The sequence below is a fragment of the Eurytemora carolleeae genome, unplaced genomic scaffold (assembly GCF_000591075.1).
Source record: "Eurytemora carolleeae unplaced genomic scaffold, Eaff_2.0 scaffold1706, whole genome shotgun sequence".
Taxonomy (NCBI): domain Eukaryota; kingdom Metazoa; phylum Arthropoda; class Copepoda; order Calanoida; family Temoridae; genus Eurytemora; species Eurytemora carolleeae.
In genome coordinates, this window is record NW_019397653.1 from 36,644 (window position 1) to 53,819 (window position 17,176).

General features: G+C 29.9%; 1 protein-coding gene and 1 long non-coding RNA gene across 3 annotated transcripts; both read left to right on the forward strand.

Annotated features, from left to right (window-relative positions):
* Positions 1-484: 484 nt before the first annotated feature.
* On the forward strand, positions 485-15,143 carry LOC111715345 (transcriptional enhancer factor TEF-1). The gene is made up of 15 exons (XM_023490663.1): positions 485-592; positions 3,591-3,888; positions 4,578-4,667; positions 5,240-5,299; positions 7,122-7,213; positions 7,891-7,996; positions 9,606-9,696; positions 10,254-10,289; positions 10,853-10,937; positions 11,154-11,379; positions 11,707-11,787; positions 12,101-12,186; positions 12,570-12,665; positions 13,352-13,490; positions 14,806-15,143. Exons 2-15 carry the CDS (start codon positions 3,772-3,774, stop codon positions 14,917-14,919), a joined length of 1,419 nt encoding a protein of 472 aa, XP_023346431.1. The 5' UTR covers positions 485-592; positions 3,591-3,771; the 3' UTR covers positions 14,920-15,143.
* Positions 15,144-15,839: 696 nt separating this feature from the next.
* LOC111715346 (uncharacterized) lies at positions 15,840-16,883 on the forward strand. 2 transcript variants are annotated; one of them, XR_002768215.1, is made up of 3 exons: positions 15,840-15,863; positions 16,042-16,242; positions 16,542-16,883. It is a non-coding gene; the product is annotated as an uncharacterized LOC111715346 (long non-coding RNA). The 2 variants fall into 2 exon arrangements; XR_002768214.1 differs by having other exon boundaries at positions 15,846-16,242.
* The last annotated feature ends 293 nt before the right edge of the window (positions 16,884-17,176 follow it).

Here is a 17,176-nt window from a genome sequence, read left to right on the forward strand (position 1 = left end):
CCCTCCCATTCCCCCCTCCCTCTCACCCTACCCCTCACTGCACCCACTTCACATTTATTTTTGTATACATCAATTTCGTAAAGTATAAATATAGCAATTCTCTAGGGAAACAATTTAATTTAAATAAATATATTTTTTAGATGAGGTTGAATAAATAATATTTAAACTATGTAAACTAACTTTTAAAAAAAAATAAAAATGTTAAAAGAAAAATTTTATAATATTTCCGAACCTTTTCCCCTTGTTCCCCCTGGCATTATAGACTACCTGGCCCAGCTACACTCACTCGGATTTCTACCGGGCAAAATATTCCCGCGCAAATGTTTTGTAAAAATTGTGAATTTTAGATTTTTTTCCTTAAAATATAACAAAATTTTTTGCTTAGATCCAAATCACTTTAAGTAATTCTGGAGAGAATATTAAACCGGGTTTTATATCCCGAGAGAGGAACTGTACTGCGCATGCGTGAAATACTTGGCATTCACCAGATTCTTTGTTCATTCCACGCATACCTTACCCACCACCAGTTACTCTCATGTACACAACTTAATCTAATTGTACAACGTGATCAGCTGAACATCTGACAGTACAGGTAGGCCTCACCGTGTCTCAGCCTCTTGTGATTGTTTATTTGCATAAAACCCGGTTTAAATGTTGTTTTAAACGGTTCAGATCAGACTATTGTTGTGCAAGGAATGTTAAAGGAATGCGAGCCGAGAACTCTCAATTTAACAGACACAGAATACAATAAACTGAAATAAATTAGAAAATAACAATCCCAGCGTTTAAATAAAAACAGTTAAATTTCAAAAAAGAAACATGAAGCATTAAAAATTTACAACATTAGAAATTGTAATTGTCATAATTTATCCATTCATTTATTTATTTTTCGGCTTCAGATTCTAATACACATATCTTAAATTATTTTATTATAAAAGTTTGGGGTCCCTAAATCATGGGGTCCGTCCTAGACTCCTAGTAAACGATTTTTGGCTCCCCCTCCCCCCTTCCCCCATCCCTCCTGACCATGACCATTAATTTTAAGATATTTTGTAATACCAAAGGGTTAGATTAGGTTAATATAATTTCTGGGCCGAGCACTGCGCCTAGGACAGGTTAGGGGGCCGAGCACCACAGCTAGGTTAGGCGAGGGGCCGGGCGCTGCGGCCACATGACCTATAATATCCATGTAATATATATTAGATCAATGTATAAAATTGATAGGAGGGGGTCCAAAAATCGTATTCTATGACGGACCCTTGGTCACTTTCAGGGGGGGGGAGCCGAAAATCTCTTTTTGGATATTTCCACTGTGTAAATTTACGTTTGAAAACAAATACAAATACGATGTTAGCCCAAATACACTTAGTTTAAACATGTCTTCTTTGACACCAAGTACAAACGGGTTAACAAAATTTAAAGAAATGACATCCCTCTCGTCTCTGGATATTATTCTTAAGATTAAATTTATATCGAGATGAACAAAATGAGAAGATCAAACATCGTTCTTGATATCAAGAATTCTAAGGATCTGAGCTGGGAACTCTAGAATGTGATATCCTTAATCCCGATCGGTTTATTGATCTGTAGATTAATAACAAGAGGAGAACAAGCATTATTTAATCTGGAGATTAAGAAAAATAGGAGATCAAGAATTAATCCCGATATCCACCATTCAAAAGTTCCCAGCTCTAGTCATTCTAGAAATGTCGATTTTCTCCTTTAAATGGAGGTTTTATAGAAAATTATTATGAATCTTCTTAGTTTTCTCTTCAAATTATATATAAGAGAGCTATGCATGATGGGGAGCAAGTTTAGTCTCGTTAGGAATCATGCGGAGCACAGATCGGAATATTTTAAAATTAAAATCGAATTTATATTCTTTATATTTTCCTAAAAGCAGAATAAAAATAAGTTCCTTCATAAATAAAATAAAACATTTTTAATCTCGTAAAATGAAAAAAGCTCAATCTTTTTAAAGAAAAGATGTTTGGAAAATAAAGATTTTAGTTCATTTGCTTTAACCAGTTTAGTGTGACGTAGATCTAATTATTGTTTACATTTACTTATTTATCCACTTTTTCTATATTTATTTATTTATCCACTTTTTCTTTATTTATTTAGCAACCTTTTCTTTATTTATTTATTTTTTTATTCATCCAACTTTACTATATATATTATTTTATTTATTTACCCCCCTTTTTTATATTTATTTATTAATTTATTTTTCTACCTTTTCTATATTAATTTATGTATTTACCCACTTTTTCTTTATATATGTATTTATCCACCTTTTCTATATTTATTTATTATTCAACCACCTATTATCTCTTCAAATTATATTGAAGAGAGCTATGCATGATGGAGAGCAAGTTCAGTCTCATTAGGAGTCTATGAGTAGCACTGATCGGGAATATTTTTTAAATTTTCCTAAACACAGAAAAAGATAAATAATTTCTTTCAAAAATAAAATAAATTTTTAATCTCGTAAAATAAGAAAATCTTAATCTTTTTACAGAAAAGATTTTTGGAAATAAAGATTTTTGTTCACTTGTCTTAACCATATGTCCAGTTGAAGCTTTTATCTGTAAGTGTGACGTAGATCTAATTTTTGATGAAATTTATTTATTTGTTCACCTTTTTTATATTTATTAAGTTATTAATCCACTATTTCTATATTTATTTGTTTATTACTCAGCCACTTATGTATTTATCTATTTAACTGTATATTTATCCACCTTCTAATTGTCTATCTAGTTATCTATCATTCTATTTATTTACTTATTTATTCAACCAATTTGTATCAATATATATATATATATACTNAATTAGTTTACTGTTTAATTTTTACTTTATCTTTAGTCGTCGTTATTTAATAATTTAAAAAATCCCATTCTTAAAACACATACTCACCCAAATTCATGATTTTGAACGTCGATTATGTACTCTTAACTCAGTAATTATACATCGTGAAAATATAGGATCGATTTCACGCCAAAATACGTCAAAAAAATTATTTAATTAGATTCATATTTTGAAACTGGCTCTATTGAGTATACAATTTTTGAAAATGATTCTTTCTTAACAAATGATTGTTGTGTATTAGAAATATCAATTATTATCAATTAAATTGTTTATGGTGAATGATATCTTTTTTAAGAATTTGCATTTTCTGCAGACACGTAATGTTTTTTTTCTGTTTTTTTTTTTCAATTTTAATCATATCTCTTAAGATTTATTCTTTTTTATAACACGAAATACTTACATATATGATTTCCTGCAATCCTATATGTTCTCCCTATTTTATTTTCCACCTTGTTGCTCTGTACACTGTATAAAATCAAGATTGATGAGTATAATTATTAAATAATTTATCAGTCCAGTGCCACTAATAACGCAGTGAAAACATTTTTAGAAAATATAATTTGAACCATATTCTTTTCAAATTTAAGTTTTTTAACCTGTTCTTTTATCAAATGCTCCTACGATTCACAATGATATTCTATAAGAAAGGAAAGAAAGCTTCAATTATAGTTTTAAGTTATAGATAAAGAAGGAATTGTCAGAATATAACATTTTTAATTTTTCAGAAGTGACCATTTCTTGGATTTTGAAGCGAGGACGAGGACGCCATTTTTATTATTTGGTTTGGTAACTTTCCTGGGTTCCCTGGGGCCAGATAGGGATATTAACACATTAGACGGGGGCATAGCACCCCCTGCATATATTATTCTTGGCGCCCCTAGAGTAGCCCAATCGTCAGGGGCAACCATGCCGGAGTCCACCCACATATCCCCCGGAGAGGGGGTCAATGCAAGATTAGGTGCCCCTCAACCCACTTCGTTGGAGGAGAGAAAGTCGCCCCTGGAATCCACCATGATAATGCAGGTTAAAATCATTTATGGTTTTTAAAAAAGAAAAGAAATAAATTTTGCTACAAAAATTAGATTTTGTACTCCCTATCTTTTCAATCTGATAATTACAATTAACCGATTTCATAGCTTGCCATACCAAAGGTCTACGCTATTTGGTTTCAAAGATAGAGCGATTAGAAAATCAGAGTTTGTGTCATAAACTTCAATTCCTTTGTCTGATATTACAATTATTTGAATAAATGTTCTTATTTTATAAAATAAATCTTTGAATAGATGACGATATGTAAATTATGAATCAATGTTTTTTGATTATGAATTACTGTCTTAACCTTAAATATGTTGGAAAAAAAGATTATTTCTGATAAATAGTCGGACAAAAAAGAAATAATTTGATGAAAATACTACTGATTCATCCCTATTTTAAATCCATTTTAATATATTCAAATCAGTTCTTAGGATTTATTCCATTTTGATTTTGATCCGAATAATTTTTTGAAAGAACAGAACTAGGTTTTGCATCTGGAAAACTCCTTTAATAATTTAATTCAATATATATTTTTCATTTCAAACCTGTTTTTTCTTTAATAATAACACCGTTAACTTTTTGGAAGTTTGTACTTCATATTTGAAATTTAAAAAAATTAAAAACCCTATCTTTCTTTGTTAACTTTTTAAAAATGTTAACATTAGTTATGAATTTAGGGCGCTGATGCAGTTCGACTGGTTGGTGTGTCTGAAAGCATCAGTCAACAGATTGCTAAATACGACTCAAGCGAGTTCGACGACGACAAGGTAAATAATTCGACCGTAGAGTATATTTCATTTAGACTTGTTGAAATATTTTATTATTTATAAAAATTATTTTTTTCTTAAATAAAGCCATATCAAGTAACCCCTGAACTGAATAATTTGAAAATAAATAAGTCAAAGAACTTGTTCTAGAATAAAATAAATAAATCTTTTAATGATACAAGAATGTTGATTTAGAACTGAATTTTCAACCAAGAATAATTTTGTAATCGACTTATTGCAATAAATTTCGTCCATATCTATAACTTGAATTTTAATCGTTCAATATTAGATAGATATTTCGGCTTACCAATTATAATTAATAGTAACATATGAATTTTTTGTTATTACTAATAGCCAGGTCCCGCTCACCATTACTAGTTGTTCTAAATGACCCTTTTTTAAACAGATTATACTTAATTGATGAACATTCAAAAAACGAAAAAGCACAAAATTTGATAATAAAAAGCCAAATAGTATAGGGGTAGGACTGGAACTAATTGACTTTTTACGATATTTGTTAAAAATCTTGCAATAAATATAAATATGGAATGAAAAATCTAATGTTTATAAAGGAGACTGTAGGAACTGATGCTGAAGGGGTCTGGGCGCCTGACATAGAACAAAGTTTTCAGGTTAATATTCTTCATTTTTCAATTCTGTAAACTGATTTGAGTTCACGTTTTTAATACGGATATTGTGATCCCGACTTAATCAGATTTTAAAACCTTCTTTCACTTTCACTGTTGATTTTTTCTCGCTTATTTCATCATCAAAACCCATTTGCGACGGCCATTTTGAATTTTTGTGAAAATTACCTTGTGTTAACATGTCTCAAAATCTCTATAAGAATAACATTTTGCTTCCAAATAAATTGTTCACCCTTATTGACCACCCTGGCATTTTAAAAAGGAATTAAGTTCATCTTTAAGTCTGCATAAAATGTAGATTAAAGGGACAGACCGACTATGTAAGGTAGTTGAACCGAGTATGCAGTGTTGTGGACAAATTCTTTAGCGATTCATTTGAGACATAATAATATAATGATCTGTAAATCCCGAGTTTGAGTCAAAGTCGACGTTCAAAATCGTACTTTTGGGTGGATACGTTTTCAGAATTTTTTTTTTTTATTAAATATACAAAATTCTACAGTAATCTAATTAGTTGTTAAGGTACAGGTTGAGAAAATAAGAATTAATCTTATTATCAAAGATAAGTAATCTTATTCAATATTAGTTTCTTTAATATCTCTTTATTAACAAAGATTTTCTGCAGATTTTCTGGAATTTTTATTGAAAAGACGATATTTGAAGAATCTGAAGAAATCTGTGAATAAATTCAAAGAAAATAAGAAATTCAATATAATGATAAAAAAGAAATAGTTGATTCTAGCATTGATTTATTGACAAATTTATTTTGAGAAATATGTTTCAAAGCATTTAATTAGTTTACTGTTTAATTTTTACTTTATCTTTAGTCGTCGTTAAAATTCTTTAGCGATTCATTTGAGACATATAACTCTATATAATGATCTGTAAATCCCGAGTTTGAGTCAAAGTCGACGTTCAAAATCGTACTTTTGAGTGGATACGTTTTCAAATTTTTTTTTATTTTTTTTATTAAATATACAAAATTTTACAGTAATCTAATTAGTTGTTAAGGTACAGGTTGAGAAAATAAGAACTAATCTTATCAAAAATAAGTAATCTTATTCAATATTAGTTTCTATAATATCTCTTTATTCACAAAGATTTTCTGCAGATTTTCTGGAATTTTTATTTAAAAGACGATATTTGAAAAATCTGAAGAAATCTGTGATTAAATTCAAAGAAAATAAGAAATTCAATATAATGATAAAAAAGAAAAAGAAATAGTTGATTCTAGCATTGAGAAATAGTTGTTTCTAGCATTGATTTATTGACAAATTTGTTTTCAGAAATATGTCCCAAAGCATTTAATTAGTTTACTGTATAATTTTTACTTTATCTTTAGTCGTCGTTATTTAATAATTTAAAAAACTCGATTCTGAAAACGTACCCATCCAAATTCATTATTTTGAACGTCGATTATGTACTCTTAACTCAGTAATTATACATCGTGAAAATATAGGATCGATTTCACGCCAAAATACGTTAAAAAAATTATTTAATTAGATTCATATTTTGAAACTGGCTCTATTGAGTATACAATTTTTGAAAATGATTCTTTCTTAACAAATGATTGTTGTGTATTAGAAATATCAATTATTATCAATTAAATTGTTTATGGTGAATGATATCTTTTTTAAGAATTTGCATTTTCTGCAGACACGTAATGTTTTTTTTCTGTTTTTTTTTTTCAATTTTAATCATATCTCTTAAGATTTATTCTTTTTTATAACACGAAATACTTACATATATACCAAAACAATAATTATCTTTATAAATTTATTTTCAAATTTTTATTTAACTTCTTTAGGAAGCACTTGCAATCTACCCTCCCTGTGGCCGAAGAAAAATTATTTTGTCTGACGAAGGAAAAATGTACGGCAGAAATGAACTAATAGCCAGGTACTGAAATATTGAACATTTTTTTTGAAGAAAAAACATTTCTTTTTTCCCAATAACATGCTATTGCTTCACTTTTCTTTTTATAAATATTGTTTAGGAGTAAAAGAGGAGAATATTTGTGATTTCAAATCCAATTTTTTCATTCTATTCACCCCTATATATCCTTGCAGTTGATAACCTTAGTATAAAGGGACTATATAAACGTAAATTTAAGTGACCCTCTAATTCCACTCAAAGATTTAAAATGGTACCCTTAAAAGCTTTGTCTGATGGAAGTATGAATTAGATATCAATGAAATAATTTTCAATTGTTGTTTCTCTACAAAAGTGACTTGCGCATTTCTACTGCAGAAATTAAATTTATACATCTATTCAAACGACAATATCTTCCACATTGAAGATCAGATTAAGGTTTCAAGGGTACTCTTGTTTATCAGACGTTGCCATCTTTTTAAAATTACGCTTACAGTCCCTTTAATCGTTCTATGCATACAGTTCATTTAATCGTTCTATGCGTACAGTTGCCTTAATCGTTCTATGCGTACAGTTCCTTTAATCGTTCTATGCGTACAGTTGCTTTAATCGTTCTATGCGTACAGTCCCTTCAATTGTTCTATGCGTACAGTCTCTTCAATCGTTCTATGCGTACAGTCTCTTTAATCGTTCTATGCGTACAGGTATATAAAACTGCGAACGGGCAAGACGAGAACCAGAAAGCAAGTTAGTTCTCATATTCAAGTTCTCGCAAGAAGAAAGCTCAGAGAGATACAAGCAAAGCTGAAGGTATATAAGTCTGATAGACATTAAGTTCGCTCCAATGTTTACGCATTTGGTGCACATTATTGTAAAGACAAAGACACTTTCTGAGAAGTTCTTATGATTAATACAGAAAGATTCGCTGAACGTACTGAAAATGAAAAGAAAACTTTTTTAAATGACAAAAATACTGTTTGTTTAAAAATCGCTTGAAATTCTTGGGGCCACAATTAAATTATCAGGTTCTTTTTACGTAAATCTCGTCAAATATTTCCCAGAAAATCTCGTCAAATATTTCCCAGAAAATCTCGTCAAATATTTCCCAGAAAAATTCTTAAATTTTTCAATTTTCTCCACTTAGTTTGAAAATTTCACAGAGTTTGACGTAGATAGTTATTTATCCATTGTTATTGTAATTAAGGTATAAATTTGAATATTTTAGAATTAGATTAATTGATGCTTTACATCCTGGTATTTGATATAAGTTAATAGATCCTTTTAAACAATGCAGGGGTTTATATTCTTACCTTCTCCCCCCTCCCTCCCTCCTAAGAAAGAATAAATTTTTATTTTCGGCGCTTAGTGAATATTATAGTAAATACTCCTATAAATGATAAAAGTACACGTGCAAGTTTTAAAGAAATCTGATATATTTCTTCAGATGGTATTTTTTCCCCACTTTCGTAGTCATTCAGCGATTATTATTCTAAAAAGTATGTTTTGCGTTTTGGTGTGGCAACATGATCCCCTTCTTAGTATTGCCCCTGAGAAAAAGGTATGAAATATCTTAAAAATTAATAATAAATGTTTATTTAGTAATTTGTGTCTAATATTTCTCTCCATAAAAACTACGTAAAAAAAGTAATTGGAAAACGATTTTTATGACGTAGATTTAATCTTTTTGTACTTGATATATATACATAATAAATACACGGCTGAACCGTAGATTTAATCTTTTTGTACTTGATATNTCATTCAGCGATTATTATTCTAAAAAGTATGTTTTGCCTTTTGGGGTGGTAACATAATCCCCTTCTTAGTATTTATTGCCCCTGAAAAAAGGTATGAAATATCTTTAAAAATAATAATAAATGTTTATTCTGTAATTTGTGTCTAATATTTCTCTTCATAAAAACTACGTAAAAAAAGTAATTGGAAAACGATTTTTATGACGTAGATTTAATCTTTTTGTACTTGATATATTTACATAAATAAATACACGGCTGAACCGATCAGAGCCAAATTTCTTATAATAAATTATAAGACACTTGAAAATATGACCAGTTATCAACAAAAAAATATGTCTTTATTTTGATTCTTTTTATTTTTTGAAATCCACGAACGATAACAAAATATTCGCAATATTTTACAATGTTTTTTTTTATGATGCACAGAAAAACTGTTTTCTCCGTATTACATTAATTTACACACAGAAATACTTACAAAGGATGAGACTGTAAAGTAAAGACGATTTCAACGACAAAAATCTTCCGGAGTGAACAAGGTCTTTCATTGTTTTTTTGAATGAAAGACTCAGTTAAAAGCCTTTGGGAACCTAGAATTTGAGGAAATTGGAGTTATTCCGTGCAGTTGTCCCATCCTTCGTGGGTTCCCCCTGTAATAAACCCTGTTTTAGGCACCTAACCAGACCCCCACCACGTATTCAGAACAAACACATAAAGAGAAGGCGATACAACAAATGCAGCAGATGAGTTCTGCTCAAATAGGTCAGTTATTCAGATTTAAAACCAATTTATCTACATATTACGTCTGCTCAAATATGTCAACTTTACCCATATTTATTTCTATGGTAAAACGTCAGTTAAACATATCATTTATGTCAGCTTTGTTATTAAAGTCAGTTATATATTATACAAAACATCTGTCTTTAAAGAAGGAGCAGTTATGTCAGCATCATTTATGTCAGCTTAGTTATTAAAGTCAGATAAATATTATACAAAACATCTGGGTCTTAAAAAAAGAAGCAGTCCTCCCCCCCTCCACCTCCATAAACAAGTAATATTAATGTATGCTAAATTTGGTCTACTTAACTTTTTTTTGCTCTTTAATACATAGTTATATTGAACTCTTAAAGTATATCATGGTTATTTTATCACATATATCTATTCTATTCTTCTTTTCCATAAAGACACCAATTTTTCCTTTTTTTCTATTACAAATATTGTTATTTTTATTTTCATTTTTAAATTTTTATCCTTTCTGATTTAACCTGTTTTTTATCTTATTTTATAAAGAAAATCTTGTTTTACTTTGTTTTGTTTAGTCTCAGCCTCCGCACTTCACTCCAAGAGCTTGTTAGGTTAGTTTCATTTTAGAATTTTTTGCTTTAATTGTTTTTTTTTAAAAATAGTTTTGTTTTTTTGATTTATTGAAAGTTGTTGAACTAGTCAGAAGTTCTTGTTAAACTATTTAGGCATTTTCAATTTTCTGTTGTGCGCAAATGCCCCGTAAAATTCCAAAACAGAGAGAGGGGGATTGAATTTTGTAGATTTTGTATTTATATATTCTAGAAAGGGACTGCAAGTGTTATTTAAAATGACACTTAACTTTTAAAAAAGTTCGATTCACAACAGTACCTTTTAAACTAGAGTACTTTTTTCTAAACATTTTCACTAAATTCCCNTTCTGGATCTACAAAATTCAATCCCCCTTTCTCTGTTCTGGAATTTTACGGGGCATTTGCGCACAACAAAAAATGGCAAATCCCAACTATTTACTAAAACACTAAGAAATTGACTACAAAAAGATGTGCTTAAAGATAACGATACGAAAATAATAAAAGAAATAACAAAGTCACAAAGCTGGAATGTAAATTAATCAATTGATTGACTTAATTTTTAGATTTATTGATTTGTTCTTTAGGATCGAATGGTGCAGTACAATCTAGTTCTGCAGTACAGTATCCAAACCAGTTCTGGCAACCCGCAATTCAAACAACAACAGAGGAGTACGTTTTTTTATGCATTGCTGAAAACTCTTTTAATATCAAAATAAAAAAGCTTTCAGGGGTGTAAAGTGTAAATTTTAAAGAATTTGATTTTCGAAAATCCAATGTAGAGAGGCGGGGTTTGGTGACAAATTTAACAGTAAAGGAAACTTCTAAGATTTTCGAGAAATTTAGAAAATATGGTAAAAATGCGCAAATAATTTATTTATATTTTAGTGTTAAACCGTTCCAAACTGGAGGATTCAACCTGAGTGTCCCAAAAATCTCCGCCGCCATCCCCTCCCCTAGTCCTGCCTGGCTTGGGCGGAGTATTGCAACCTCGAAACTCCGCCTTCTTGAGCACTCCGCCTTCGTTGACCAGCAGAGAGAAACGGATAGTTATCATAAACATTTATTCGTTCATATTGGCGGTAACTACGAGTACTCAGATCCTTCATTGGAGGTGGGTGTTTCTCTAGCAGGGGGCGTGTCTCTATCAAGGGGCGTGTCTCTATTAGTGGACGTGTCTCTAGCAGGGGGCGTGTCTCTAGTATTGGGCTTTCTCTTCTTTTGGAGGGGGGGTTGAAAAAATACTTATTAGTTCCAACATATTTTTCAGCATGTTGAAAAAAACTTTAATTTTTCATTAAATGTTCTTGTATTTTTTCCAATTAACAAATACCCACTAGGAAAAGAAATTCTTTAAACATGCCTTTTTGTAATTGATTTGAAGGCCTTTAATTTTTTGTTGGATTTCGGCATAAAAGGGAAAAAAATGTTATTTTTTTAGCCCGTTGATGTTCGACAAATACAAGATAAGTTCCCAGAGAAGAGTGGAGGACTGAAAGAGCTTTATGAAAAGGGTCCACAGGAAAGAGCAAAATGATATAAAAAATAAATTACGATATAAAATCTAAATCTTAAATACCAGAGTTCCGGGGCGCTTTGCTAACTTGAATTTAAAATCTCGACTCATATATATGAATTTCATACATTAACTCTTTAAAAATATAATCCTTCCTAATCTCGAATATTTTCTAGCAATTTATTGTGTTGTTCAAATCTGACCGGTCAAAAATGTCAGGACTCAATTTGAATTTTGACCCAATTGGCGCTGATTTAATGTGCACAAACGAACCAATTAAATAAATGTTGAAATGTTCAAAATATTTTGCTCTGATCAGGATGCTTTTTTCTTGGTAAAATTTTGGGCTGATTTAAACACAAATATATCGGACGAGAGTAGTGCTTTCTACGGTGTTACAACAACGTAGGTTTCTTTTTAATAAAATTAATTATTGAAAAATCCTTTCTAAATATGATGAAGGCCATTTTTAAAATATGCTAACAAAAAATATTCTTTTTTAAATAAGTATACCCGTTTAACAATTGAAAAGTGAACTACCCTTTTCAGAGTCCATTATTATATGAAAAAAATGATATTAAATGATTTTCTGAAGTTTCTCTTGTATGAATACGATATTGACTTTATCGAGAAAAATTAGATTTAATAATAAAAATGACGTCAATCAAATCAAGACTGAGAATCATGAAGGGATATAAGATTTGCTATGCTTCCTCGAGTGCGGCTTTTCAAATTTGATAATCTAACAATATATAATTCTGAAGTATTTTTTAGATTGTTATATTTAGATATGAGAGCAGTGAGAACATGACAATACAGTGCTCTACAAAAGTCTGCAGCTTCGGGAAGCAGGTCGTGGAGAAAGTGGAGACTGAATATGCCAGGTAGGGCAGTCTTTGATTCATTGATTGATTCATTGATTGATTCATTGGTTGATTCATTGGTTGATTCATTGGTTGTTTCATTGATTGATTCATTGATTCATTGATTGATTCATTCATTGATTGATTCATTCATTGATTGATTCTTTGATTGATTCATTGATTCATTCATTGATGGATTCATTGATGGGTTCATTGATTGATTCATTGATTGATTTATCCTTTCCTTCATTGAGTCATCCATCCTATCATTAGTTATTTGCTATTTATTAATTCATGGATTCTTTGAACCTGGTTTTGAAATTCCTCGTCTGTTGGGGCTTAATAATTTAGTCCCATACAAATAACGAGAAAACCAGGTTACAATTTAACCTTTATATATATACATTCATTTAATTCTTGGAGAGTTCATCAATTTCTTGACAAATATTTCATGATAAAAATAAGATGGATTGGAGACTGCGCCCTAATTTCATTAAATGGTTGACTATAATAATAATGATTCGGTTCAGCAGTTCAGACGTTTAAAATTATTTTTAACAAATATTTTGACATTTAAATTTTTCTAAATCTCCTTTTTCTTCTTGTTGTTCGTGCATAATCCATGATGTTCGGTTAATTTTAAAAAAGAAAAACTTTTCTTTTTAACCAGTCGTTTAAAATAAATTTCTAACCAATTATTTGTCCAGGTTTGAGGGTGGAAGGTACCTGTACAAGATCCACAGATCCCCAATGTGTGAATACATGATCAACTTCATCTTGAAGCTGAAGCACTTACCGGAGAAGTACATGATGAACAGTGTACTAGAAAACTTTACAATATTACAGGTGTGTAAAAAATGTAAAGTTGTCAAAATTAAAAAAAAAAACATTTCATTCTTGACTGGACATAATGACTCCTTAATTGAGTCATTTAAGTTTGTACAAACAAATTTTTTCAAACCTTAGATACACACAGTAAAGTACAGGATCCATTTTAAAACTTCATAGATGATAGCGGATTGTTTAGAATTGACACCAGCTAAGAAGTAGCGGCAAGTTTTTAATTTCCCAAACAAAACTACACTAACGCCAGTCAAACTTCAGTTTACCCCAGTAATGCGGAGACGTCGAAATAATTTATAAAATGTCGTCTTGACAGTTTTCCATTGAGTTTTATACTATTATACCTAAATCTCAGTAATTGTAAGGCCAAATAAAGAGCCATGAAATATTCGCGAACAGTTTTAAAGAGCTCCATATAATCATACAGTTAAATAACTAAATATTTAAATCATTCCATTATCATTAAGTTAAGAATACGATTTTTTATGAGTTCTTTCGATGTCTCCAAAGTACTGGGCTAAACTGCATCTATCCCATAAAGTGTGTATTGTGTATAAATTTTACCGTATATGAAAAACTTGTGTTGTAACCAAATTGTGAAAATCCCTGATTAAGTATCATTATTCAAATCTATGAAATGTTTCTAAATCGCGAAATGTTCCAAAGCGTGTTATGCGCCCAAACTTCGCCTTAGCATTAAATAATATGACATGTTCCAAAATTAAAAAAATAATCATCAGAAATTGAAATTTATTTATTTTTATTGGTTTATAGTTTTTAATTTTCTGTTAACAAAACTGTTACCTTAAAGTATGCGGACGGAATTTTAATTCTTGACTTAAATAAAGAATTTTAAACAGCTAAAAAAGAAAACTGTGCACATTTGGCCAAAACCTGACACTCAATGTCATGTCTGGGCCAAATCACGGTTTGAAAGTTTCTTCCCCTGAAGTGAATGATCACCTCGAACTATGTTGACTATTCTATAAAAGTGACCCCTTCTATGTAGTAAAAGTCATGCCCAGTTTACAACTATGTCAGGTATAACATGTGAAAAATATATTGATTTCTGATAATTCCCGCAATTATTTCTGAATCAGAAGTGCGCTAGTCACTTATGTAAGAGAAACCAAAAATTAAAAGAATCAGTTTTTAAATAGATTAACATGGATAAGTCATTTGTTCTTGATCAGTGAAAGTAAGGGTACTGAAATCACACATACCTACATGCTAATTATCACTTGAAATTACGCCTACAGTCCCTTTAAAACTAATTAAAAAAATAACGAATAAAGCTGAAGTTACTTCTTTTATTAAGGTGATAACGAATCGTGACACTGGTGAGACCCTACTGTGCGTGGCCTACGTGTTTGAAGTGAGCACAAGCGAGCACGGTGCACAGCATCATGTCTACAAACTCGTCAAGGATTAATTGCGCGCTTGTAAGCATAGTCAGTGTTAACTGCTCGCGATGATCTATTCAGATGTCTTATCTCAAAGGTTGTTTAAGGATGTAACAGAAGAAAAATATTAAATTTTTCTTGGTTTAATTTTTATGTATTACTTCTGTCCCCCTGTGACGAAACTAGTCGATTTAGTTTCTTATTTCTGGTATGATGTACCCTGTAAACTTATGTAATATATAAAAATTGTATACTTTGTTGTTAAAGTTTGCTTGTAGCTGCACCCACAAGTTATTGACTGCCAGACATTTTGCCTAAGATTATAGCGAAGAATTTAAATTCTCTTGATTAATTTAGCTCCTCTGTTTTGCTTTATATTCATTTTTTTGACATTTTTTAGAAAAAAGTATATAATTTACAAAAATCTTCTAAATTTAAATGCCTATTTTCTTTTTTTCATACTTTTTTCCCCTAGTCTAAAGCTAAAGAATGCGCGAAATTTATGTCATAGCTAAAAAGTTCTGTAAATGTGATGCTACTTAATTATTAAACTTTCTCAATTTAACCTTGAAAGGAAATTTGAATTTCCCGGGAAAAATCTGAACCAATCAGAGAAAAGGATTTACGAACCATCGCTCATCAGCTTTTTTTTTAAGTTTACTTAATTTACGTAACCAAAAACAAAACATATTTCCCGTTACAACTGTTTGTTGGGTTTATAATTACATGCAATAAATAATTAATCAAAAACGTGAAATTTCTTCAATCAAGGTTTTCACTTAAAAATGTATCGTAAAGTGTAATGCTGCTTTCTCAGCTGAATGATGATTGATTTTAGCCCTGGGTTTAAATTTTAACTCGCCGATTTTGGTGAGTTAGATATTTAACCCCAGGGTTAAAATTCAGGTTTAAATTAAGTGGCATTTAAGCTGAAAATTAAAATTTAAGATGTATATTTGTTGTAATTTGAAAGGTCGCAAGTTTGTTTTGAATTGTTTTGAATTAGAAATTGTGGGTATGAAAATTGGAAAGTTTGTCACAAAAAATTGTTCTGTTTTTCAATATTTGTTCTCTTCAAAAATTGAAACTCAGTTTATTCTAATTCAGTAAATTTACTACTCTAAATTACAATATTTATGCAAAATTTATAGTTTTTCGAGGATACAGCCCAACTTTCAACAAAAAAGTAAAAATGTCCATGTCGCTTTTTGATACACCTGTTTTTTTTCAACTTTCTGTTCGAAAATATTCTAAAGTTTAGTACACAAGCTTAGCACATTATATTAATGTACGCACATTCACTGTTCACAAATGATACTTTTGACAAGAAATTATTTACTGATTTATCTAATGTTAGATATTCTTGAAACTCTTTCTTTTCACACGTAACAAAAAAGATTTAATGATAAAATTCCCGAGAGAGGGGGTTACATTGTTTTGTATATTTTTTACTCAAGGGAAGGTATAAAAAAAATGTGAAATGAAATACGATTCCAACTGGTTGGTAGTTTTGATTTTTTAGACACATTATATACTCAAAATTTCACTTGTTTTTCCTTTAAATCAATCATTTCCAAATTTTGCGATATAGAATTGTAACTCAAACAATTAACAAAGGGGGTATTTTAAATATAATTCAATACTTCAAAAGAATTATCACATTTACATTTCTTGTCAAATTTTTGTTATTTATGATCTTACTTAAATACCCTGGACACAAACTTATAAGACCAAACCAAGTACAAAGTATTAAAACATCGGAGAGAAAATTTGGGAGATAAAATATATCACGCCGATCTTAAAAAGGTTAAAAAGTCTTTCAAACATGTAAAAACCTTGAATTTTATTTATCAACTAATCTACAAGCGCGGGAACTGTGCGAAATGATCAAAAACTGATATTTTTCTAAATTATAAAACTGTTAAATAACTGTATGTTTATTTGTAATCGGACCACCACCCAGTGATATGTTAAATAAATGTTGTTTTTCAAACTTTTTTTTTACTACATTAGTTTTTCAACATTGAAGTATGCTAACGATTCATATTTTTTGTGCAGTAGAGGGTTAAGTCTGAGTTTAGTGTAATGTAACATAATTCTGTGACGTTCTGTTCCTTAAAAATAAACCTACAATTAACGTTAATAAAATGACGTTCTTTAACTTAAATAAAAACGTTGTTTAACGCTAATAAATAGCGTTGTTTAACGTTGATACATAACTTTATTTAACGTTAACAAATAACTTTATTTTACATAATCAAAGATGCATTCAGTAATTTTAAAAAA

Bases quoted from the DNA above. Each gene is read 5' to 3' on its own strand.
- LOC111715345 (XM_023490663.1), top strand. From the start codon at position 3,772: ATGCCGGAGTCCACCCACATATCCCCCGGAGAGGGGGTCAATGCAAGA. The intron at 10,938-11,153 runs GTACGTTTTTTT...TTTATATTTTAG, and splicing joins ATTCAAACAACAACAGAGGA to TGTTAAACCGTTCCAAACTG. The intron at 12,187-12,569 runs GTAGGTTTCTTT...TGTTATATTTAG, and splicing joins TTCTACGGTGTTACAACAAC to ATATGAGAGCAGTGAGAACA.